At 40.1% G+C, this 25,027-nt stretch overlaps 1 protein-coding gene across 5 annotated transcripts in view; it reads right to left on the bottom strand.

Moving 5' to 3' along the window:
* The window catches only part of LOC122413486 (membralin), a 758,197-nt gene that overhangs the window by 496,621 nt on the left and 236,549 nt on the right, over positions 1 to 25,027 (bottom strand). For all 5 annotated transcript variants that reach the window (XM_043423864.1, XM_043423866.1, XM_043423865.1 and 2 more), the window contains one exon: positions 18,571 to 19,116. In XM_043423864.1, the coding sequence (XP_043279799.1) occupies positions 18,571 to 18,885 (315 nt within the window). In that variant the 5' untranslated portion in view covers positions 18,886 to 19,116. The remainder of the gene's footprint in view (positions 1 to 18,570; positions 19,117 to 25,027) is intronic.

Raw genomic sequence — 25,027 nt, 5'->3', positions numbered from 1 at the left:
GGCCCAGGTGATCGACGTGTATTATGGCGAACGGACGTGATCCGGGTGGAATTGGATGTAGTTCTCCAGGCTGGGGCCCTGGCCGGGCTTTCCTCGCCATACACTGAAAACACGACTGAATGTGCCGTTTCACGTACGATCGTAATCCTGGGAAATAATATTGTTCCAGAATTCTTGCCGCGGTACGTTCCGTACCTTGATGTCCTTTCAAATCGTGGAAACGTACAACTAAGCTCTTACGCATACTTTTCGGCACCGCGAAAAGTAATTTATCGTCCTTTCGTTTATAGAGCACTCCTTGCACTAGTTCATAATCCGCGACAGACCCCTTTTCGTCTCGAGTCCGCGCCGACACGGGCTTGTCTAATATTTCCTTCTTGCGCTTCACTTGCTCGTCCAGATTTTGATATATACACACGATATCCTCCTCGCGGTGGATCGAAAACACACCAAGTGCATAATTTTCCTCCGATGCTTGGCTGGGGGCTCGGCTCAACGCGTCCACGTGTACTAGCTTTGTTCCAGCACGATGCACAATTTTGTAGTCATATTCACTGAGGAGGTCATTCCACCGGATGATCTGTGGATTCAATGACTTTTGGGTATTCAGGAAGCTGAGAGCCAGGCAATCCGTCACAATGGTGAAGCTCAGGTTCGCCAGCATCGACCGGAGCCGCGTCACCAACCACACAATTGCCAACAACGAGCTTGCTGCTGTGATACCGACTCTCCGGGTCCGAAGTTCTCCGACTAACCGCGTACACCAGCCTCATACTTCCTTGTGCGTCCTTTTGCAGCAACATTCCCGCCAGCCCGGCTGCACTGGCGTCCGTGTGAAGCTCCGTTTCGGCCCTTGGGTCGAACGTCTGCAGAACCGGTGGCTTCGTTAGATTGGCTTTTAGTGTTTCGAACGCACGTTGCTGTTCGTCCTTCCATACGAACGGAGCGTTCGCTTTAAGTAGTTTGGATATTGGCTGGGCAATCTGTGCGAATCGAGGTACAAAGTTCCTAAAATAGCTTGTGAGTCCGAGGAATCGACGAACTTCATGCACACTCGTGGGTGCAGGGAACTCACGAATTGCTCCCACCTTTTCTCGTCCGGGCTCAATGCCATTTGCGGAAACTTCGTGCCCGAGGTACGACACCTTATCGAACAAGAACCGACATTTTTCGAGTTTGATTGTAAACCCGGCGGTACGAAGCGCCGATAACACTTGCCGAAGTTTCGGAGCTAGATCTGTCCAACTATTTCCTGGAATTAGGATATCGTCTAAGTAGAATAGGGCAACACTATCTCGCAGTGGTCCCAGAGCTTGCTGCATCGCTTTGGAGAAATAAGCGGGGCCGTTCATTAGATCAAACACCATTCTGGTGAACTCCACGGTTTCCTCGGGGGTGATGATGGCTGTTTTTTCCCTCGCCTCTGCCGTCAGCGGAATTTGCAGATATCCGTGGGCCAAGTCCAGCACAATGAACAGCTTACTGTCCCGTATTTGAGCCAGGTGATCGTCGATATTAGGAAGAGGGAAATGTACCCGCTCCGTGATCGCATTGAGTTTCCGAAAGTCCACACAGAGGCGGGACTCTCCATTTTTCTTCGCCACTAATAACACGGGGCTGGCGTACGGTGATTGCGTTTCGGTCACTATGCCCGCTCCTTTCCATTCGCTGATAATGTCCCTGATTTTCGCCCGTTCCCCGTCCGACGTTCGATACGGCTTACTACACACCGGTTGTGCCCCCTCTTTGAGTTTAATTGTCATCTCCACATTCGTCGCGCACCCGAGGTCACGTAACCCCACAGCTACACAATCACGAAATTCTCGCAATAAGGAGCACAGAGCTTGTCGCACTTCGTCCGATTGTCCCTCTCCCACTTGCAACAGGTCAGTTGTGATATCTCGCGAGTCTGCTCGTTGTCGCCCCACCATTTGCACGCGCGACACTTCTCCTCGCACCGTCGTAACCCCCTCTCTGATCACACGCTCGACTGCACTCGCGTTGGTTACCGGTAGCGAGTATTCCGTGTCTCGCTCGCGCACTCGTATGAAGCACATCGAATTCGGGGGAATCGACACTGAGTCTATTGTCATTAAATTCGCGATCGGAGATTCCAGCACTTCATTGTTGTTTTCCTCCTTCCTTGCATAGCAGAACGTTAACGTATCGCCAACTTTAAAATAGTTCACAGTTTCGTGATCCGTGAACGGTCTTCCGACGAGAACATCAACGGCTTGATGGTCGTCCGGCACCACTTGCACTGCGATATCTTTCACTTCCACATTGTCGATTGTCATGTTTGCTTTCACCATTCCTATGCTTGACACCACATTTTCCGGCGGCCCGAATGGTTGTAGAGAAATCGCGGATGGCGTCACGGTTAGATTTTCGCGTACCACTGTTGACGAGCGAATGGTACATTCTGCGCTCCCGGCATCAATAAACGCCGTTAACATTCGTCCGTTAATCATTGCGTTTTTCAAATATTTTCGCGCCGTTAAGTCGTTAGCGCGATTAACCGTTTTCACTCCCGGATTCTCACTAGGTTTGTCGGGGCACTGTGGGCTCAAATGCCCTGGTTTTTTGCATGTGTAGCACGTTCTTACCTTGGGTTCAGTACACGCGCGCGCTATATGACCCGGCTTCTTACAATTGTAGCACTTACGATTTCCGTTCCGACCGGCTCCCGAACTGCCCGCGGCTTGTTCCGATGGACCCGCACTTGTTGACGTGGATTGATTTCCGTTCGTCGGTCTTTTGGGCATCGGTTTATCCCGATTGTTACGCATAGAATTTTGTAATTTGATACAACGGTCGGCAGCGAGAATACTGTGTAAGAGGTCGTCCATGTTCGCGTGCATTCCCGGTAACACTGTTTGGAACAACTCTCGAGATTGTAACCCAGCCAAGATTTCTTCCTTTTGATCTTGGAAGGTGAGATCCAGCGCTTTGCATAATTTCACCTTCGAGTGAAAATAGATCGTGAGGGATTCATTGCGTTCTTGCTTTCGTGCTTGCATATGCGCCCACTTGGCAGATCGATTTTCGCGGGTAATAAACGTGTCACAGAAAGCCTCCCTGAATTCACCCCACGTTGTCAACTCTGCCAATCGCGCTCTCGACCCATCACGAGCTCCGTCCCGAAAGTTTAGTCGAGCGGCTGCCAGCCGATAATCCTCCGGCCAGTGATGCAAATCTCCCATCGCTTCCAAGTTCTCGAGCCATTCTTTTGCCCGAATGCCGTCGTTCTCACCCGAAAATTTGTCCAAGTCTCCAGACAGGTCCGGTATTACATGGTAAGATGGAATCACTGCGGCGGCATTTGCGGCCATAGGTACGCCTTGGCCGTGTACGGTAAGTAGCGACGCGATTAACTGTGCCACTGAGCCCATATGCCCGTCGGCAACTAACCGTTCCACCGCTTGTATCAACTGAGGCTGTGTAGAGCCCTCGTTTATCGATGATTGGCCGGCTGGTGGTGCGGGATCGGTTCGTAGCTCTGACTCCCTGCTGGATTCGTGCGCCTGCGGTTCGCCCATATTTGCGACTTCATCACGAAGATTCTGAAGCCGGTCTCGTTCGGTGGCTCCTTCCACCTGACTTCTCGGGCGAGCACCCCGCGTGGAGGCGTCGGAGCCAACGACACTCGCCGTGTCGTCGAGACGAGCTTGCCCGGCCACACCTGTACGCACTTCCGGAGCGCCATTTTGTTGTCCCGGCATTCTCGCCTGGGTCGAATCGTCGCGAAATGTCCCTCGACCCGGCGCGTACCGACTCGGCGTACCGTTCGTGCGGTTGAGTCCCATTGTCGAATAACGTTCGGCCGCAAATCTCTCGAACTCTCTCTCACTCGGCATTCAGATGACCCCGTACGCGGGAAATCATCCCACTTCTGATTTTAATAAAAAACAAATAGTACAAGCTCTTAAGCGGAAGCGTGAAATGAAGTAGTTTATTTGCTAAATTACATATTATAAAGGTAGAATTAGAATGCCTAGATGACATAGTAGAAGTTCATCGCGAGAGAGAGAGAATCGGAGCTGAGATGAGAATCGGAGAACACGCCTCGCGTACCGCGTGACGACTCGGCGCTTCGCAAGATGGCGGACGGTCACACAGACGCGTACACTCTTCAGAGTCAGTCTACCGAGCGCGTGGCCCTATTGCAACAGGCACACAGCCTATACCGTCGGACAAACCGTCGGTGTCACGGCACCGCCACCCACACCCAGATACGACCCACTCGCTACTTGTCCTTGTCGCACACACACCCGGAATCTCAAGGCCATACGTGTCCTCTCTTGCCAAGACCCGAAACGCACTACTCTTTTCTCGTTCGGCGACGCTGTCCCACGTGAGGCAGTGTCGCCCCAGGCGCCTGTCGGCGCGACACCTATGCGCTGGAGTGATGCGCGGTAATACTAGAGCTCAGCCCGCAGGTTTTCATTATCACAAACTTCAATACTATTTGAAAAGGAACACTTAAAAACTTGCCGAACCAAGTTCCATTACATATTACCATAATCAAAGATAAGGGGTGATCCGTCGCATATATATTTATCCACAAAAATTTCAGAGTTTGCAGGTATCTGCTGCGGTTCAATGTATCTGCGCAATGAGCTTCGAAGACAGCAATTTCAAATCTATCCATAAATGAGCAACTGAAGACTTTTATAATCAATTTTTTACTTCATATAGATGTTACAGTTAGAGTCAAAATGTAAAATGAATGGCACAGTATTTAAATTGTATAGTTTGCAGATTTTTGCAGTATTTTAAAGATCCGAATCTACAGCATTATAATGAAAAGTTGTCAAAAGTCATGATGTTACATTAAAATGACATAGCGCACATTGCATTCAGCAATTCTGTAAGTTTCTGGGGTTGTTGGTAGGCATCATATTTGATCGCATCCAAAACTGAGCAACAGTAGACTTATCGGAATGAATTTTTTTTATAATAATTCCATATTTGTAGTTTGCAAAGTGGAAATACTCAACATACATGTCATTCTATAAGTTTTGTTATCAAAATTTGTGTTTGCATACCACATTCCTAAGATACGACTTTTCATATCATTAGAAAAAAAAGCATCCAAAGGCTTTCTGGAAAAGTTTCCAAATTTATCACTCGACAGACCTAATGGGAAAAGAATAACTACACACTATACCAAGACCAGATTTTTTTTTGAAAATCTGATTTACAAAATGTGCAATTCAAGATCATGGTTAGAAACCTCTCGAATCATGTTACCACAATCATCATGAAGGAGTAGAAAATCATAGAACACATATTAGGGAACGAATTATTAATATGAATCGATCCGCTGCAAACTGAGCGGGTGAAAACAAGGATCGGAGAGGGCAGAGCCAAACTGAATATCAAGCAAAATATGGGGATGTTTAAAAATAATGACGACACAAGAAATAAATTAAAAAACATTTATTCAATCAAAGTTTCTAATATCATTCTAACAGTTGCGTGTATTTTTGTTCTATTTATTCGTATATATAACCTATGTACACATGATATATAACCACACCACTGACAATATATTCGCACTGGACAATATTTCTCGTACTCTGGTTTAATTGAAGGATTATTTCAGTCAACACTTATTTCCAATCGAACGAAATAATGAAATCTTGAAAAGTTTCGTTGACATATATGCATCGCGCATTTTTTATATTCTTTTTCACACACACGTCACAGACTACATTTACGTGGCCGCTTTGATACCGGTTTAATATATCACAAATAACAAAATAAATAGTAATATGCACTTCTTTAGATGACGAAAATTGTTTTTTTATTGATTCCGCACGCACTTCGTAATGTCGAAACTCTGTTCATACGATCAAAGACTGACACATGGTTTGTACACATATATATATATATATATATCGGTCGTATTTATGACTGCTGTTACCAGCTGTGCTGCGCCGTGTGCTACGTTCTGAAGTTGACGTCAGATTTCCAATCATCAACAACTAATTTCAACAACCAATCACAACGTCTAAAAATGGATGTCGTCAGATCCAACGAATCAGAAACTCGAGAGCATCAAAGTGCCTTTGATGGTGTTTATAAATACAGACGCATAAATTCTTGAATGTGTTGGTAACTTTTGCATAATCTTGAGCCCGTGCAAAGTTTTTTCTCAGCAATTACAACACCGATCATGCTGATTTAGGGCAGAATCGAAAGAGAATTACTCAATTGGCTTAAACTTCAATTTTCAAGTTGTATATATTGTGACGTGACAATTCGACCCGCCACGTGGTACGAATCGTGTCGACTAGTGGACTGGGTTTACGGCCCTGTGGACGCCGCTTCGACTCGTCGGGTGGTGCTCGGAAGGAAAACTCCTCATTGCGTAGTTTTAAATTTGTATTAAGAATTGTCTACCTTACCTGCCGAGCGCTAGTTACCGTGCAAGACTAATTACCGACTGCGTGCCTGGACAGAGAGAGAGAGAGGAAAATTTGAATTATCCCGGGTAGTTTTCGTAATGCCATAATCCGATTAGTATTTCAGCTGCCCTTTTATCGTAAAGGACCGGTGTCGCCTCCGTCACTTCGGACTCACACGTCGCTCGATACGTCGTGAGGTAGCTCTTCGTTCTACCCGATCTCGCTTAGGAGGATGGTCCCTCCCAAAACTTCGAGCATAAAACATCGCTCTCGGCCCGCGGACGGATGAAGGGACACGCTGGCATAGGCCACTTGTGAACGCCGCCCGTGCCTTCCCCGCGGAAGCAACCGAGAGTTACACTGTCCACTAGACCGTGAATTCGGGTATCGCAGTCCGTGAGACACGGCGCCTCGTCCAGCGGGGTCCGGGGAAGTTTCCTGGGGGAGAGGTGCTGTATTGCCTGGTGGTTGTGTCATGGGCCCATCGTGATCCTGTGGGACGCCCAGGGTCATGAGGGAGGCCTCCCCTTTGCCCTTCAGAGATGCCCGCCGGATCCCCAAGAGGAAGGATGCCCGAACCACGGTCGTCAAATCGGGAGGCCCTATCCAAACCGGTGGGGGAAGGGAGAACGAAGATGTGGAGTGTTACAAAATCATCCGTTATGAAGCGCGGCGAAGGATCATTTTCGCGCGCGCTTCCACTTCAAAATTGCCGCGAACGCGTGAGCCGGGGCCCACACTTCGGCCGCGCCTAGCACCCGAGCGCTGCGATGTGATACCCGAGTGGTGGGGATATCGCCGGGCGCCGAGAGCAGCTCGCTCGCGAAAATAAGTCTACTTCCGAGCACCCGATTGACGAGCCACGTCCAGATTGCTGCGCCACCCGTCTTTCATCGTGCCTTTCCTTTTGTTGCGAGCTGTTTCTCGGTAAGTCCGTCTTTCTCTCTATGAGTTCTTTCATCTCGTTGAGCCTTCCGTTCTCGTTTAGTATTTTCGGAATATCGTTCCGGATTAAAAGTTAGTTTTATTGCGATTTAGTGGGGACGCGTGGATTGTGGTACCGAGCGAGATTGTGGCCGGTACTTCCCGCTTCTCCAGCCTCTTTTGATTTTGTGGCTCAATCAGATGAACGAACTCGATATTAGTTTGGTCCCTAAATTTTGAATGATTGTGGAAAACAGACGTTATGCTGTTCTTCCAATTTTGCCGATTGCGCGTTGGAAATTTCCACGCATTATTTTCGAGTCACTCTACCTCTCTCTCCCTGCACGTGCTAAGGTCGCTAGCGAGCGCGCTCGGTCGCGCAATGTTTTCGCGGCGTCTCTCTCGCTCCTACGTTCGCGCTACGGCTTGTACGGTGGCTCACACCTCGTATTGTATTAATTGTATTTCGTTCCTTTCTTCGTTCTTCGTTACTGCGTATCGACTCGAATAATATGTCGTGTTTCGCCTCGAGACTTTAGTCGTACGTAATTTCTCCGCATTATTTTATAATTTATTTCTCGCTTTTATTTACTGTATCGGTTTGAGTTGCGAGGGAATCTCGGTGTACCCTCCGCCGGGCCGAAGTTTCCTTCGCTATTACTTGTGATACTCGCGAATTATTTTAGGGTTACCTATCGTCAATTACCTTGCCTATGTTGCCTATGACGCTCTCGCGAATTATTTTAGGGTTACCTAGCGTCAATTACCTTGCCTATGTTGCCTATGACGCTCTCGCGAATTATTTTAGGGTTACCTAGCGTCAATTACCTTGCCTATGTTGCCTGTGACGCTCTCGCGAATTATTTTAGGGTTACCTAGCGTCAATTACCTTGCCTATGTTGCCTATGACGCTCTCGCGAAGTATTTTAGGGTTACCTAGCGTCAATTACCTTACCTATGTTGCCTATGACGCTCTCGCGAATTATTTTAGGGTTACCTAGCGTCAATTACCTTGCCTATGTTGCCTATGACGCTCTCGCGAATTATGTTAGGGTTACCTAGTGTCAGTTACCTTGCCTTTGTTGCCTATGACACTCTCGCGATTATCTCTCGTTACCTGCGAAATCCGGTTGAACCGCGTGCGCGCTCGGTGATTCCCTGCTCGGGCTCGACGAGGTCTGTAAACAGTCGAATACTAGTATTCGGACCTGCGCTCTTTATTATACTTCGTATCTCAACCGCACGACGAACTATGTTAATTTAATCAACCCCGATTTTGTTCATTATTTGTAATTCGATCTGACGGAATAAATTGTTATTTAATATTTAATCCTCCGCTGTTTCGGCTACATTTTGTTTGTGCTGTCATTCGTGTTGCGACCATCGCTACTTTTTCTCAAGGATCCCCCCTCCTCTACCTTTCGTACCTCAGCTGAGCTGAGTAGCTGTACCGTCCTCGGTCACGGGCGTCCCTCGGGAACTCGGTATTCTACTGTTTGATTACGTTAACATCGCGAGAAGGGGAAAAATCAAGTCGAGTAATTCGGCGGTACTCTGTACCGGGCGCCCATCCCGTCTTCGTTGCCGGTGAGTTCCTGAGGAGGCGCGACCCGTGAGCCGAGAAGGGACCGATCGTACCTTTTCAGGGAAAATCGATGTTACAATATATATATATATATTGTAGCGAAACACACGCGCGACGGCCCGAGCCCGTCGAAACGAACGAAACTCCGCGATCTTTAGATCGCGGACAAAACATCGCGGCGACCACGCTCGTCGTTGTTGACAGGTGGCGGCCATCTTAGGCCGGTAGGCATGAGCCCGAGCGGGGCTACCGGCGCCGCTCTGAACTTCGCCGCGCTATATTTTATCCAGATTAATTCTTTTTGTATTTTTTTTATTTTAAGTCGCCCGAGCACGTGAATATGATCAAAATTTTCAGAAAAATAACACGAATTGAAGAAAAATGATCACAAGTCAAATTAATAACATAAAAACTGATCACAATGAAAAATGTAAAAAGCGACTACGACGCATGCGCAGGGAGAGCGTCGATGGGCTATAGGACGCGTACGTGACTTTTAGCGATTATAATTTTACGAATCATATTAAAACAAATAACAATGCCAAATTAAAGAAGAAATTGAGTAATAATTGATCAAATTGAAGTTTTTATTGTTTAACATCGGAATAAGCTGTAAATCATAAAAAGCGGTAGTCTGCGCATCGTATGCTAGCCCGCTCGACCAACGGGAGATCGCGAATCATGGCAACGGGCCAATCGGAGAGGACGTAACAAGTTGATGCGCAGAACCGGTCGAAAACTGAGATTCTCGGCGCTCGAGAATTTTATGGTGGGGAACGGGGTATAAGAAGCGCTGCGCGACTCATTCGGCAGACAGTTCTCCCTGGCTAAAGAATCAACTCGGACCTCTCTCAGTACATCAGCCTCAACAATACTACACCTATCCTCAAAATCTTTGGGGTTCCCGTAGCGCGGACTCTCGGATCGACTCAGCGACGTCTCGTTCCCATAGCCCGTGGACGGTGAATTGCCTATTTCCTTGGATGCCTGGATTCTCGGAGCGACTCGGCGACGTCTCGATCCCATAATCCAGGGTCCACACCTAACCTCTAAAAAAAATTTTCCGGCTTTCCGTTGCACGGAGTTCTCGGATCGACTCGGTGACGTCTCGATCCCATAACACGTGGACGGAGGGTTACCTCTACCCTGTAAATGCACGGACTCTCGGAGGGATTCGGTGACGTTTCTATCCCATAGCCCGTGGTTTGCATCCTACCTTTTAACGTTTTATTTCTTTCGTATTGTTGAGGAGAATTAAAAATTCATCTTATTATCAAAAATTAAATTCACGTTTGAAAAACATTGTCCGAGGTGGTCCAGGTAGGGAGATCTAGACCCATTTAGAAAAAAATCCAAGAGGCGATAGATCGAGTTAAAATTATATCGAGTCAAAACAAAATTGAAAAATTGTAAAAGCGAAGAGATCCTCTTGGATTCATTTATATTTTTTTTTTTAGAGAAAACAAGCGTAACAGGACATCGGAAAAACCGCGTCAAACGAATAATAGCTCGAAGCATTGAATCGAGAGGTTTTTAAGCTCGAGGCGTGTCGAGAGACTAGAACGAACGCGACCATTAATTTTCAAATTGTTTTATTCCTAATTATCATTTTTGTACAATTAAAATTCGAAAATTGAGAAATTAAAATTATCTCAGACAGAGAATTTGCAACGTTTTCGGGTCTTTCGGGTCTTTTTCTCGCCAGATCCGATTAAACAAAGCAAGACAATATTAAAATCAAAATACAAATTTTATTTTCCGCGAGCCAAAGTGCTAAATCTTCTTTATTTTTGTTAAATATCGATCAAAATTGAATAAAATCGATTATTTTATTATTTTCACAAAATTAACGGTGTCCGCGTTTCCTTCATACCTGCTCCTTATTATTAAGGTTGCTCGAACCGACGCGTGGCGGCGTTCAGGCCAGGTCGGCAAGAGCGTTTCGTTACAATATATATATATATATATAATGTATAGATGATCGGTACATCAATAATAAGAAGCGATATTCGGTGTAGTTTTTTCCTTCAAAACATTAATTGATAAAAAAATTCCTCGTGAACGTTGTTTCTTGTACGTGAATTTTTTTTCACGATATTTTACTTGACAGTGCAAGAGAATACGGACGTTTTCAGGTCTGCAACTTTTTTTCGAGTCAATTAGATGAGTTAAATCTGTAATATATATATTACATAAAATTTTCACTCAACATACAGTCTTGCTCAAAAATTTGAATTTTGTGAAACGTAGATCGTAAAATTTTTGCGACTTCATATTGTTTCTTTACGATTCTATCCAGAGTTTTCCTAAATGTGATGTCGGATTTATAGAAATTTTTACTTCTTTTTCTTTCTATCTTTTTATGCCGGATGGAATCGCATTGTAATACGTGATCTTTTGGATCTTATTTTTCCTTTTTTTTCCATTCCCAAAAAGAATGGCTTCCAATGCGGAATCAGACGAAGAAGTGTCCTCAAGTCAAGGCCTTCCAAACCAACCGGGAACTTCAAACAATTCTAATATGAATGTATCTAGAACTAATGATCTCGTGGTAGGGGGTATACGAGATATGGCACAAATGAAAAAAGAACTTCTGATGGAATGCAATCGTTTGCCATATCTTGATGATACTTTTTTCACCCCGAATTTGAAACTTTTAAAATTAGATGGCACAGTAACGGCAGTTTGTCAGTTGTGTGAAACAGAATTCAATAAACATCATACGATCTCAGGCTTTTTACGGACCTCGTGAAACTTTACCACTCACGTTAAGGTAAATACATATTTTTTAACCACTGTTACTGCATCGTAGTTTAGTAAATTGTCTGAGGTGATTCTTTTTGCAACTATATTAATAACGTCGTTATGATAATTCAAATAAACACTCACTATTGATCAATTTCGACGTTTCAGAACGTCCACAAAAGAAAATTGAGTGAGTTCAAAAACTATGTTGAAACGACACAAAAAAAATGAAAGCGGACAGTGACGAAAAAGTTAAAGGTAAAACATATTGCACCTTTTCGCAAGCAAAATTCGAGGAGAACGTAATTTATTACATATTGGAAAATTTGATTCCAATCAATACCGTTGAATCATCATCGTTCAGAAGAATACTCGATGGCAATTAATTTTTTAATTTGTTGCATATAGAATATCAATTAATTTTTTGCCGGAATGGAATCAGCCCCGCCTAACTTATTCCGGAAATTTTTTTTTCATATGGCCATGAAAGTTCCGTTCTGTTCTTGTACATTTATTCTTCTCCGTAGAAATGAATATAATTAAGAAAAATGGCAAATCACTCCAACATCTATCCGCGCGATGTGTCAGTCGGAGAATGAAAGAAACTTTTGACGGGGAAATTTCCGAAATAAAAAGAGAACTTACAACGACTCAATACGTGTATACAACGGCTGATGTTTGGTCATCTCGTACTCGTCGGTTTTTAGGGATGACTGTGCACTGGGTAAATGCCAAAAAATTTGAAATAATTTGATCTTCTTTTTAAAAAAAAGTTTGAATATTTATTTTTTATTTATATTAAAAAAACGATGGTCTAATCATTTTCAAACCGTTTATCTGTGAGAGTGATTTAAAAATATTGTGGAGTCATGAAATCAGTATATTCGCGAGCGTGCGCGCATCTGCGTTGAATATCTAAGTGAATATTTCATATTATGCATCATCATATTGCATCATCATAGATTGATGCAATAACTTTCGAAAGGAAGTCTCATGCTATAGCATGTCGACGCTTTAAAGGTGAACATTCTTTTGAAAAAATTGCCCGGATTATCAAAGAAATACACGCTTTGTATGGGATTACCGGCACCCAAGTGGTTGCCACAATAACTGATAATGGCTCCAACTTCGTTAAAGCGTTCCGCGAATTTGGAATCAAATTTGGTGATAGTTTTTTCCACGGTGAGCCTTGAGAAATATAGCTAATTATTCACGCATAAGAATAACTTTTAGTCAACTGAAAAGAAAATCGTTACTCACGTACAGAAGGAGTCCTAACCTCGCCAAACAATGAAGAATCGGACTTTAATGACGATTATGGAGAATTCCAAGCGATTGAGAGCGCAAGTACCCAAGATGCAAGCTGTGTGTTACCACAACATTTCCGTTGTGCCAGCCATACGCTGAACCTGATAGTAACGAAGAATGCCATCACTGGGATTCAGTCGTCAACAGATTTGCAATCGGTTTATGATGAGATGATCGCAAACTGTAACACGTTGTGGAAGTTGCTATCATCGCCTAAAAAGAGTGACAAGCTGCACCAGTCTCTTGGACAATCTCTCAAACGACCGATCGTAACAAGGTGGAATTCTTTGTATGATGCCTTGCAACAGATTTTAACATTCAAAGAGAAGCTCACGAATGTACCTCCTGAAATCGATATTTCCAGTTCCTTTCGGGAAATAGATTTCGGGTATGATCACGACAGTTTTCATTTTTTCCAATAGTATTGTGTATGATAGGAGCTTGAGAAAATATTTAATGGCAGTAGCACGTTTATCTTTGAACTTTTTTCCGTTAATTCGCGATAAATTCAAAAGTATTTATCATATTTTTTATGTATTCATTGTAACTTATTGATTCATAACTGTAACTCAACAGATTCATGGAAGAATATATTCGTTGTAATCGACCAATTGCCAATGCCCTTGATATCCTCCAAGGAGAGAAAATCTGCTCATATGGATATTTGCTTCCTACTTTGATATCGATAAAAAACAAATTAAAAAATTTTTTGGGACTTTGGAATGGTGCGACAATTTAGTGAGCGCATTGATTGAAGGAATCAATATTAAATTCCAAAAGATTTTTGACGTTGTGGAAGAAGGTCGCGTCGCTGCAGTTGCTGCCGCTACGCATCCGAGATTTAAATTAAAATGGCTGCACTGTTTGAGTCCTGTTGCCCAAGAAAATGTTTTTTCGGCACTCAAAGAAGTCCTCGCAAACAACACAAATCCAAGTGACGGGGAGGAAGCAATGGATATCGTGGATGAAAATGATTTTTTTGAATTTTCTTCGAACACCGAACCAAGCACTGACGTGGTTGACAATGTGACATTCGGTATCAAAGATAGAGAGGCTCTATTTCAACGCTTTTTGAGCGAAACAAGGACGGACATAGAGCTTCTGAATGTACATCCGGTTGTGAAGGATATTTTCCTCAAATTTAACACACCGCTGCCATCGTCCGCTCCTGTTGAACGTCTATTTAGTTACGCCACTATGTTCAATCTATCGAAATTCAACAGATTGAACAACGACAATTTTGAATTACGCGTCTTGATGAAAGCAAACAGTGTCAATCGTAATAAATAGAAAAAATGGTGAATATACATATTCTTTTTTCCGCACCTATACATTTATCGGTTAAGTTTTATTTTTTCAACCATATAACTTTGGAGAAACATGAATATGAATGTGTGCTGGTGTGTATTTTTGCTAGGTTCATCATTTTTTTGATAATGAAAAAATTGGTGCATCTCATTATTTATTTTCAATCAATGGAAATTTAAGTTTCTCTCATTGACATTTTTCCGATAATGAAAAATCGGGTTTGTCTCATTATTATGCAACGATTAATAAAAAATTTGAATTTTCATATTGATATTCATTCACCAATGAAAAATTTAACTTCTTCCATTTTTTGTATTCTGTTAATAATTTTTTTTCTTTGTCCATTAACATTACTTGATCAATGGCAATAATTTTAGGTTTTATTTCCATTTATCCATCAATGACTATTTTTCTACTATTTTCTATGGATTTTTCTTTCGGAAAATAATGATCCTTTCATCATTAGCCTTTATGTAAATAATCGATATTATTTTCAATCTTATTGTTAGTTCTTCAATATCAATAGTGAAAATTATGAAAGTAATTCATTTTCATTACAATGAATAATTTCTTTATTTACATTTTTTTGTGTACCCTAATGATGAATACGTCGAATGAATTTTTGGTCATTTTGCTAATGGAAAATTCAATTCTTTTATTCGAATATTTCAACAAATGCGAAAATGGAAAATGATCATTTTTTTTGCCGATCACTGCCTGGGATGCCATGATGAAATATACAAAAGTAAAGTTTGAATTGCTCACTGACGTCGACATGGTATTGTTCGTAGAGAGAGGTATCCGAGGTGGTCTTAATCGATGCTCCAAAAGACATGCTCGTGCCAATAACAAGTACATGAACTCGTATGACCCATCTGTGCCATCATCATATTTAATGTATTTCGATGTTAACAATTTGTATGGATGGGCAATGAGTCAACCTTTGCCTTATACAGATTTTGAATGGATTGAAGATGGGGCAAACTTCAACATTGAAAATCTACCATTAGACTCTGAAATTGGTTATATACCGTTACAATCGTTGATAACGCCACAATCCACCTCATGGAACTGCAAAGCTGCAGTTCCATTGATAAGCATCAATGATTGGGAAGTAATGAATGCATCTATTATAATAATAAAAAATTTCAAGTAGTTATAGTATATTATCATAATCGTAAAAAAATGTATACAGTTGTATATTAAAAATACTTACGGATCACAGATGTATTTCTGTGCCCATCAGAATTGAGTTGTGAGTTGACAAGCCGGGATAAATTCTTGATCCACGCGAAGTGTCCAATTCCACATCCCGACACGTCTTCGACGTAAAGCAAGTTGAAGTGTTGCTCTTTCTTTTCCTTGCTCACGCGGACTGGTAAAATGATTTCCTCCTTCTCGCTATAGATATTGATTGAGAGATTATTCATCTTCTCAAATTTCCCAATCTGGTCCAACGTCATAGAGAAGTTGATGCCTTGGAAGTTGAATATCGTTGAATAATGCGGGTAAGAGGATGTGCGATCGCTGTTTTTTTCTGCTGGATAAAGTGCAGCAGTCATGGCCCATCCAAAACACGCATTATCCGTCGATTCAACATTTACCACCGCTCTTTTCAACTGTATACGTTTCGCCATTGAAACGTGACATCCCGCCGGCAAAGCGTTGTACTTGTTGATGTTCACAGTTAAATTTGTTATTGATGTTAATGTCCAGCCACTGTCACTCTCCTGGAACTCCTCGAGCGATCTCAGAGTCGGCTCCACGACTCGCTTTCGATACCACTCACTCAAGTCTGATGTTGTGAAAAGTTCAACATTTCCCGTGTTGACACTTTTATTCGCCCGCTTATCGCCCACGGTAAACTCTCCGTTAAACGAAGTGTTCACTTTTATACTATTATATTTGCGAATATGAGCCTGCACTTGTTCTTCAACAAGCTCATACGCATCCAATAGAAACTTTCGTGGGTCGATATGATCACGATTAATCACAGCACCGGTTGACAAGCGATTCTCAAATGCGCTGTCAATTTCACGCCATGTTAATCCATGATCATTTAATCCTCCGCTCCAATTTATGAAGCGTTGGCGTGTTGCCTGCTTCAAACATTCGAGACGCAAGATTTGCGAAGTGACCGAGTGGTGATATTCCAGTCGTGGTCGTTTCGATCGGACTTGCTTCTCCAACCATTTCGATGAGGGTATCACATTGGTATTCCCATACCAAAAATTGCTCCAACGTGCGCAGGAGAGTTGCTTGCATACGCAGCAATTGCTCGGTAGCAATGTCGACGTTGAGAGACATGATGCGCTGAACGGAATTTGACTCGAAAATGTAACTGTTACGTCGTCTCAACAGAGTCTGGACCTTCCTCAAAATTGTTTCATTTTATATACGCGTTTTTTCGTTTCTGAGGTGGGGATGAGTAGGGGGGAGGAAAAATCTTGACTTTTCTGGAAACTCGAATGTGGTACCCAGGATCTAATCGAGGAAGTGCGGTTGACTTCAAAAATCCCTTCTTGCGCCTTTTTGAGAAATGCCTCTGCAGGTTAAAAAATGTTCAACACCGGACACATAAATTTGTCATTGAGCGAGTGCATCTCTGTAAAGATTTATAGTCCAATGTGAACATTTTTTTTTTCTCGGAAAACATTCTTCTAAACATCTCTCAAGTTAAAAGTTGCAGGGAAGGGCAGGTGCATTTTTAAAGAAATCTCATCGCCATCTCACGAATGTAAAAATATGTAATACGGGACACATAAATTTCTCATTAGGGGTCTCCTTCGTCACGGATTCCAATAATTGAGAGCACTTTTCTTCTCAACTGACTTTTCTTAAAATTCCGCAGGAAACATAAATCAGTGATTCGAGGGGGGCATCTATGAGTTCTTTTTATTCCTCAAAATGTGCTTTGTCTATGCAATGCCGCAAACAGGACTGCTGCATCCCCTCTCCCCCTCTTCGTTACCCTGAAAACCTCCACACACCATGCAACCCCCGCAACGCGCTCCCCCCGTCCCCACGCCCCTCTGAGAGCATTAGAACTGGTTTTGAAAAAAGAAATCTCGTCCGAACTTGCGCCACCACAGGAATGTAAAAATATGTAACACAGGACACATAAATTTGTCATTAGTGTAACATGCAAACATCTTTAGTCATGGAATCCTATAATTGAGATCATTTTTGGAAAGAGCACTTTCAAAAGAAAATTCCGTCCAGTGCAATCTCTGATACACCGGAAACATAAATTAGTAGCAAAAAAATCTTTTGTCCCAAATTTTTTGTCTCTTTAACGAAGTACCCTCGGTACGTAGTGAGTCAGAGAGTTTTGATCTTCAATATGGGTAACGTAGTATATATTTCGGCAACACCGTAGCCCCTGGGTACACGGTAGCCCCGTGTACGTGCTCACGTACAAACATTGAATCTACGTATAGTCGCGTATAGAAAACCCAGCGTCTGCGTGTTTCGTTTTTCATCAGTGGGTAAAGAAATCCGAAGTGTATACGGGAAAAGAAACATCCCTAACCTCAAAGAATACTTCAAAAATGATTAAATTGACGGTGTCTTCTTTTCATATTTTCTATTTCTTATTGTTTCCGAAAAAAATTGATGCATGGAACACACAAAATGTTCGTTACAAATGTCTAATAATTCTTTTGCAATACTGTGTTTCTATCGTTGACTCAATTTGCGCATGATCAGATGGTTTCAAAAGTGCTGCTGTAACTTATATTCGAATGAAGCGCCATAACCTACAATTCTGTGGTGTTGCCACATTTGCGTGTTGCTCAAAAATCTTGTCTTATTTCCAGTCCTCTCTTAGAACACAAGCAAGTTTTGCATGTTTTTCAAAAAGAAAAATGTTCATTGGACATTCGTTCATATCTTCTCCAAATTTTATAAAAATCTGTTTGTTAACTTCAACGTTATAAATTAAAAAGTGCGTCTGAATCACAGATTCACATAAGACTCTATGTTAGCTGCTTCAAATTAAATCATTGATATCTCTTTTCAAATCAACTACAGGTCACAAAATTTTAACTGAGTCATTTTTCGAAAGATTTAGACATCTTTACAAATTTTTATAATTTTCTGTTTGTTAATTGATTTACCGAGGGTACTTCCTTAAAGTGCCGCCGCACCCCCACTGTCCAAGAACCTCCATATACCATGCAGCCCCGCAACGGTCCCCGCGCTCCCCCGTCCCCACTCCCCCCTGAGATCCCTGAGTTAGAACTGGTATAGCCTTACTACTCATGTTGTAAGTAAAAATTTACTCACCTTCAACAAAACTACAAATTCTATAAATCTTCTGACCGGCCTTGGAAATATTCTTGCATAAGCGAGTGCTGCCTTGATGAAAAGGGCGTGAAACAATCTATCACGCATGTGGTATAACGGATTCTGATTATTGTTGTTACGAGCACGATTAATTAGTATAGGACCAATAGCCGCAGCTATATTAGCTGCAGCTTGTAGATTTTCTCCCACTGGTCCACCACCACCACTACTACCTCCTACTCCTCCACTAACAGTATTGCCGTTAGGGAGTGAGCTTCGCCGAGCAGGCGGAGTTGTTGCATCGTGTCCCGGCATCTTCCTTCGTTGGTTGATAAAATTAACAATAAAAACTTTACACTTTTTTACTCCCGTTTGAAAAAATGGAAATACTTATTTCGAATTAAACGGTATGGTAGTTTTTTTTCATTCGATAATTGTTGAAGGTCCTCTGCACTCATAAACATGGTTTTTTCCAAGTCGAAAAGACTCCGAACTTGACACTTCTTGTTCTCGAATAAACAAGCCACATGGATATTCTCGTACTACCTGGAACAGAAAAAATTGATGATTGATTTAGAATTCTCAAGTTTAGTTATCTCCTTTTACATCTATGATTATCTCAGAAAAAGGTATCTTTTGTTTTTACGTTTTTTTTTTATTGATTCCATCCAATAAAAAAAGTTTAGGTAAATATTTAAAAGAGCAACTTGTTCCTAAAATTATGATAAACTTTTCTTTCCGTCTGGATTATTTTAGTTGGTCACAACTGACGTTATTCTGTCAAGGGAGGCTGAAATTTTTTATTAATTCCATAAGTTATAGGAGTTCAAAGTTCCTCCAATTGTGGAAACCCTAGGTGTCTAACAGTAATTTTTACTGTTTTAATGTTTCGAACTTGTGGCAGGAAGGTTTGCGGCTGAAGGATACCCCCCCCCCCTCTCCCTGCACAAATGCACACATATACTGTGAGGGGTAGCACGTCCAAATATCACACGTAAAAATATCACGGACAATATATCACCACGACAAAATATCACACGTCAAAAGGTCGGGTGGGGGTCGAAACAGCGAACGATCAAAATTCTGTATATCTATATGTGCATAGATAGATATACAGAATGCCTGTTCGCTATTTTGATCGTTCGCTGTTTCGACCCCCACCCAAAAGGTCATACACACAAAATATAACAAGACCACAAATAACTGTGACAAAATATCGCATCGATATAGTATAAGGAGGCAAATCACGCTAATATCACGGATTACTCGAAGCTTAATGCTTGTTTGTGTGGTGATGTATGTGATTGTCTGTTTCGGTTTGTTTGTGTATAGAGATGTAGTATGTGTTTGTCTGTTTGGGTTTGTTTGGGTAGGGATGTATGTGGTTGTCTGTTTGGGTTTGTTCGTGTAGTAATGTATATGTTTATCTGTTTCAATTAGTTTATGTGAGGATATATATCTTTATCTGTTTGGAATTGTTTGTGCGAGGATGTATGTCACAAGATCACACACACCAAATCTCACAAGACCAAAAATAACTGTGACAAAATATCGCATCATTATAGTATATGGAGGCAAATCACGAATATATCAGGAATTAATCGAAGCTTAATGTTTGTTTGTGTGATGATGTATGCGATTGTCTGTTTAGGTTTGTTTGTGTATAGGGATGTATGTGTTTATCTGTTTGGGTTTGTTTAAGATGGGATGTATGTGTTTGTCTGCTTTGATTTGTTGGTGTAGGGATGTACGTATTTGTCTGTTTGGGTTTGTTTGTGTAGGTATGTATATGTTTATCTGTTTCTGTTAGTTTATGTAGGGATATATGTGTTTGTCTGTTTGGGATTTTTTGTGTAGGGATGCATGTGTTTGTTTATTTGGGTTTGTTTCTATAGGGTTGTATCTGTTTGTCCGTTTGAGTTTGATTGAAACCAAAAATAATTTAATTGAAACTGTTAATATTTTAATGGTGATATACTGTCCGTGTGATATTTTGTCGTGTGATTTTTTGTCGGTGATATTTTGTTGCTGTTTTTTTGTCGTGTGATTTACAGTCATGGAACCACTGGGAGGGTATTTCCTCCGGAAACCCAGAAAATGGGGAAAATTCAGGAAGGCAAAAATAAATTAAATTGTGCACGGAAATTTATGATTGAGTCAATAACAAAAATTGGCTTCATTTGACAAGTACTAGCTGTTTTGAGTGCCAATTAAATTTCAAACAAAAATAAATAAATCGTAGTTGCTCTGATTTTTTAGTAATAAAAAAATAACATATTTAACTGCAGTTAATACTAAACCCCAAAATTCCCCTAGGGAAAAAAAAGGTTGGGACAAGTACATTGATAATCCCTTGTTTCTGGATGACATAGAAAAAATATTCAAATGTAGGAAAACAATTCTATGGAAACAAAAAACGAAAAATTGAAAAGTTCAAAAAATTCAACAAAAATTAAAAACAATCGAAAAAAATTCTATAAAGAAAAAGTAAAAAATTTTCAAACAAAATCATAAATATTAAACAAATTGAAAAATGTACTGTCCAAGTTACATGCAATATAAAAATGTATGATATCAATTGAAGGCCAAGTTTTTATTGATTATTTGGAATATTTACCCAACAAATCAGAAACTTTGATTGAAAAAATGACGTTTTATGCATAGGAGTCACTAATCATTCATAATAATTATTTTCGAGGAAAAACAAGCTCATGAAGCAAAAGTTATAAAGAAAGTTACGTGCAGTACTAAAATGTATTATATCAATTCGAGGCTAAGTATTCATCAGTGATTCGAAATATTATCTCCGGCGACAAATGAGCGTTGAGAATCCTCGTCGGGCTCAGAACGTTTTATCAAAATTACTAAAAAATTTATGGAAATAAAAAATCGCAGAATCTTTCTTTCGAATAATAAGAACGATGTCAAACCATTTCTTTTTAACCAGACCATATAAAAATCGTTAAAAATTCACATGAAAGTCATTCGTTACTTCAACAAGGTACAGAACTTAAAGAATCGATTCCCCTCCGACTTTCAGGATCCTCTGGTATTATTCACAACATTCAACTTCGATTGGATCGGTACAAATTATGTTCAAATACGTCTTAAACGTACTTGTCCGGCCCATCACTTTTTATTCGAATTGCTCATTCGAAAAAAAAAATCAGGGCTCTTCTATGATCACAAATATAATAAACTTTATAGAAATAAAAAGAACATCTCCAAGTAATTTGAACTTGACTGTTCTCAAGTTCGTATTGCAATAATAGCAATTTCCACTTCACAATCCCTTCAGTGAACACATACCATTCGGTAGGAACCAATGAAAATGATAAATAATAAGTCTCATTACAAGAAATTTTTGAATCTACTCAGCATTGGAATGTTTTTTTTTTCGATAGTCACGCACACATTTTGATAAATATCACGAGTCAAGTATGACACGCGCGATTCCTGCAATTCCTGGAGAAAAATGATTCTGTTGTGAATGATAAGTCCATATAATATAAATAGATTGATCAATTTCGTCTTTGATTTTAGTTTCATTTCAACAAGAGCGATTCCTGTAATTCGAAGGAAAATTCTTTTTTCGGCAATTACTGTTCCTTAATATTAACATATGGATTAACTTCGTTGTTGATTTTTTTTTGGAATGAGCAATTCGAATAAAAAGTGATGGGCTGGACAAGTACGTTTAAGACGTATTTGAACATAATTTGTACCGATCCAATCGAAGTTGAATGTTGTGAATAACACCAGGCGATCCTGAAAGTTGGAGGGAAATCGATTTTTCAAAGTCTGTACCTTCTTGAAGTAACGAATGACTTTCATGTGAGTTTTTACCGATTTTCATATGTTCTGGTTAAAAAAAAAGGTTGCCATCGTTCTTATTATTCAAATAGAAGATTCTGCAATTTTTTATTTCTATTAATTTTTTAGTAATTTCAATGGAACGTTCTGAGCCCGATGAGGATTCTCAACACTTATTTGTTGCTGGAGATTATATTTTGAATTACTGATAAATCCTTGGCCTCGAATGGATATAATCAATTTTAGTACTGCACGTAACTTTCGTTATAACTTTTGCTTCATGAGCTTGTTTTTCCTCGAAAATAATTATTATGAATGATTAGTGACTCCTATGCATAAAACGTCATTTTTTCAATCAAAGTTTCTGATTTGTTGGGTAAATATTCCAAATGATCAATAAAACCTTGGCCTTCAATTGATATCATACATTTTTATATTGCATGTAACTTGGATAGTACATTTTTCAATTTGTTTAATATTTATGATTTTGTTTGAAAATTTTTTACTTTTTCTTTATAGAATTTTTTTCGATTGTTTTTAATTTTTGTTGAATTTTTTGAACTTTTCAATTTTTCGTTTTTTGTTTCCATAGAATTGTTTTCCTGGATTTGAATATTTTTTCTATGTCATCCAGAAACAAGGGATCATCAATGTACTTGTCCCAACCTTTTTTTTCTCTAGGGGAATTTTGAGGTTTGATATCACGTTTTTTTTTCTCGACTTCCTAGATTTCGTTTTGACGACTATAGAATTTAAGTTCCAATTTTCATGTGTTATTTTGTTAGTATGTTTTTTAAGATTATTATTTTGTTTGAGCATTTTCAAAGATTTTAAACACTCGGGATAATGATATGATACTGTGAACTATCTCCCGGACCACCGCAGGGGTAGAGTTCCAGGCGCGTTCTTTTTACGTCACTTTATGTCCATTAGGAACCCAAGTACATGGGGAAATTCATGTTGGCGGTAGGAATATGATTTTCGGCTCTTAAGGAAGTCGAGGCATTAGAATGAAAATGATGTCGTTGCTTTCAAACCGATTGAATCTTATAATGGGAAGTGTAAAAAAAAATCAGTTAAATTTTCAGACATGTTAGAAGCGTCGTTGCTGAGAAAAATCAATAACAATTTGGGCCAAATAAAAAGTAATCTTATGGAAGTTAAGAAACATTCAGTAATATCTCCGTTAAAAATGATACTAAAAATATAAAATTTTTTAGGCAATATAAGCAAGACTTGCTGAATAATGTCAATTTTTTTCAGATTTATTAGGAGATTTTCTGAGATTATACTAATAATAATCTGTTTCCCGTGCAGTTTTTGGAGGCTAGGATCGTCACCGTTCGTGTTTTCGACTGAGTTTTCACCAGTTTTTCGTCTTTTTTCCCCCAACTTTTCTTTAAAGTAATATTGCCGAACTGTAAACTGGCCTAACTTTTGAAAGGTACAGATCATAACTTTTGGGTAAAAAGAAAGACCGTACAGCCTCAACTTCCTTAACGTCGGATTTCGAGAAAATACCCTATTTTTCGTCAAAATTGTACTGAAAATATTTCGTCACAAGTCTGTACTTGGACTTGAGCGATTTTTTCCCTTGTACTCTAATATGTTATGCTCGTTGGGGATCCAAGAGCACGGAGGAATGCGCGTTGGAGGCCGAGATATGATTTTCGGTTTATCACTGTGGTTTCGACGAAAAAAGACTTTTTTTCGTAAAATTTAATGTAAAAAATTATCGGCACAGATCTATCCCTAGACTTAAGCGATTTTTGACGAAAAATAAATAAAATTCAAAACAAATCCAACAGAATTAGCAATTTTAAGGTATTATATCGTAGGAATGAATATGCTGAATTATCTTTAAATACCTGGCCTCGAATTGATATCATAAGTTTAAATGCTGGATATAACTTGGATGGAAATTTCTTTCAAGTGATTGGAAAAAAACTTTTTTCTATTTGCCGTTTTTTTATTGCTTATGTTTTATTTGATTTTTTTGACACTTTTAAAAATAATTACAGATTTGTATTTTTTTGATGTAATGTTTTTTCAGGATTTGTTAATTTTTTTTTATACGTTTTGTTGAAATTGTTTACAGTTGGTTTAATAATTTTCTAATGGAATTGTTTTTCCACATTTTTCGTAATATGATCAGGAAACAAGGGACCATCAATGTACTTGTCCCAACCTTTTTTCCCTAGGGGAATTTTTGATATTCTGTATCAGATCTTTTTTCTCAAAAGTTCGGTAATCTTGTTTTTCGGATTACATTAAGCTGAGCTAACCATGCACAATCACGCTGGGTTAAAAAAGAAATAAAAACTATATACTCTACGTTCAGAAAATTGAAAATTTTATAGAACCAATCTTTTAATTATTCACTTTGCTTTTAAATATTCACATACGATACAAAAGTACTCGTCACATCCATATATTCTTGTATGTCCTTACTTATTTGTTTTGCAAAATTAAGAAAAACAATTGACTATTAGTAGGCAAGAAAAAGTTGTAATAGTAAAAAATTCTCTTTTTTCTCATGTAACTTGCTGTTTATGAACTCAAGAACAAATATCAACAGAGTGTGGAATGCGAAATTAAAACATTGGTCGATTTATCGAGGAATACTATATCATGTATGCTAAAT

The sequence above is a fragment of the Venturia canescens genome, chromosome 7 (assembly GCF_019457755.1).
Source record: "Venturia canescens isolate UGA chromosome 7, ASM1945775v1, whole genome shotgun sequence".
Lineage (NCBI taxonomy): Eukaryota > Metazoa > Arthropoda > Insecta > Hymenoptera > Ichneumonidae > Venturia > Venturia canescens.
The sequence above is the reverse complement of the archived record's forward strand: the minus strand, read 5'-3'. Positions and strand labels throughout refer to the sequence as shown.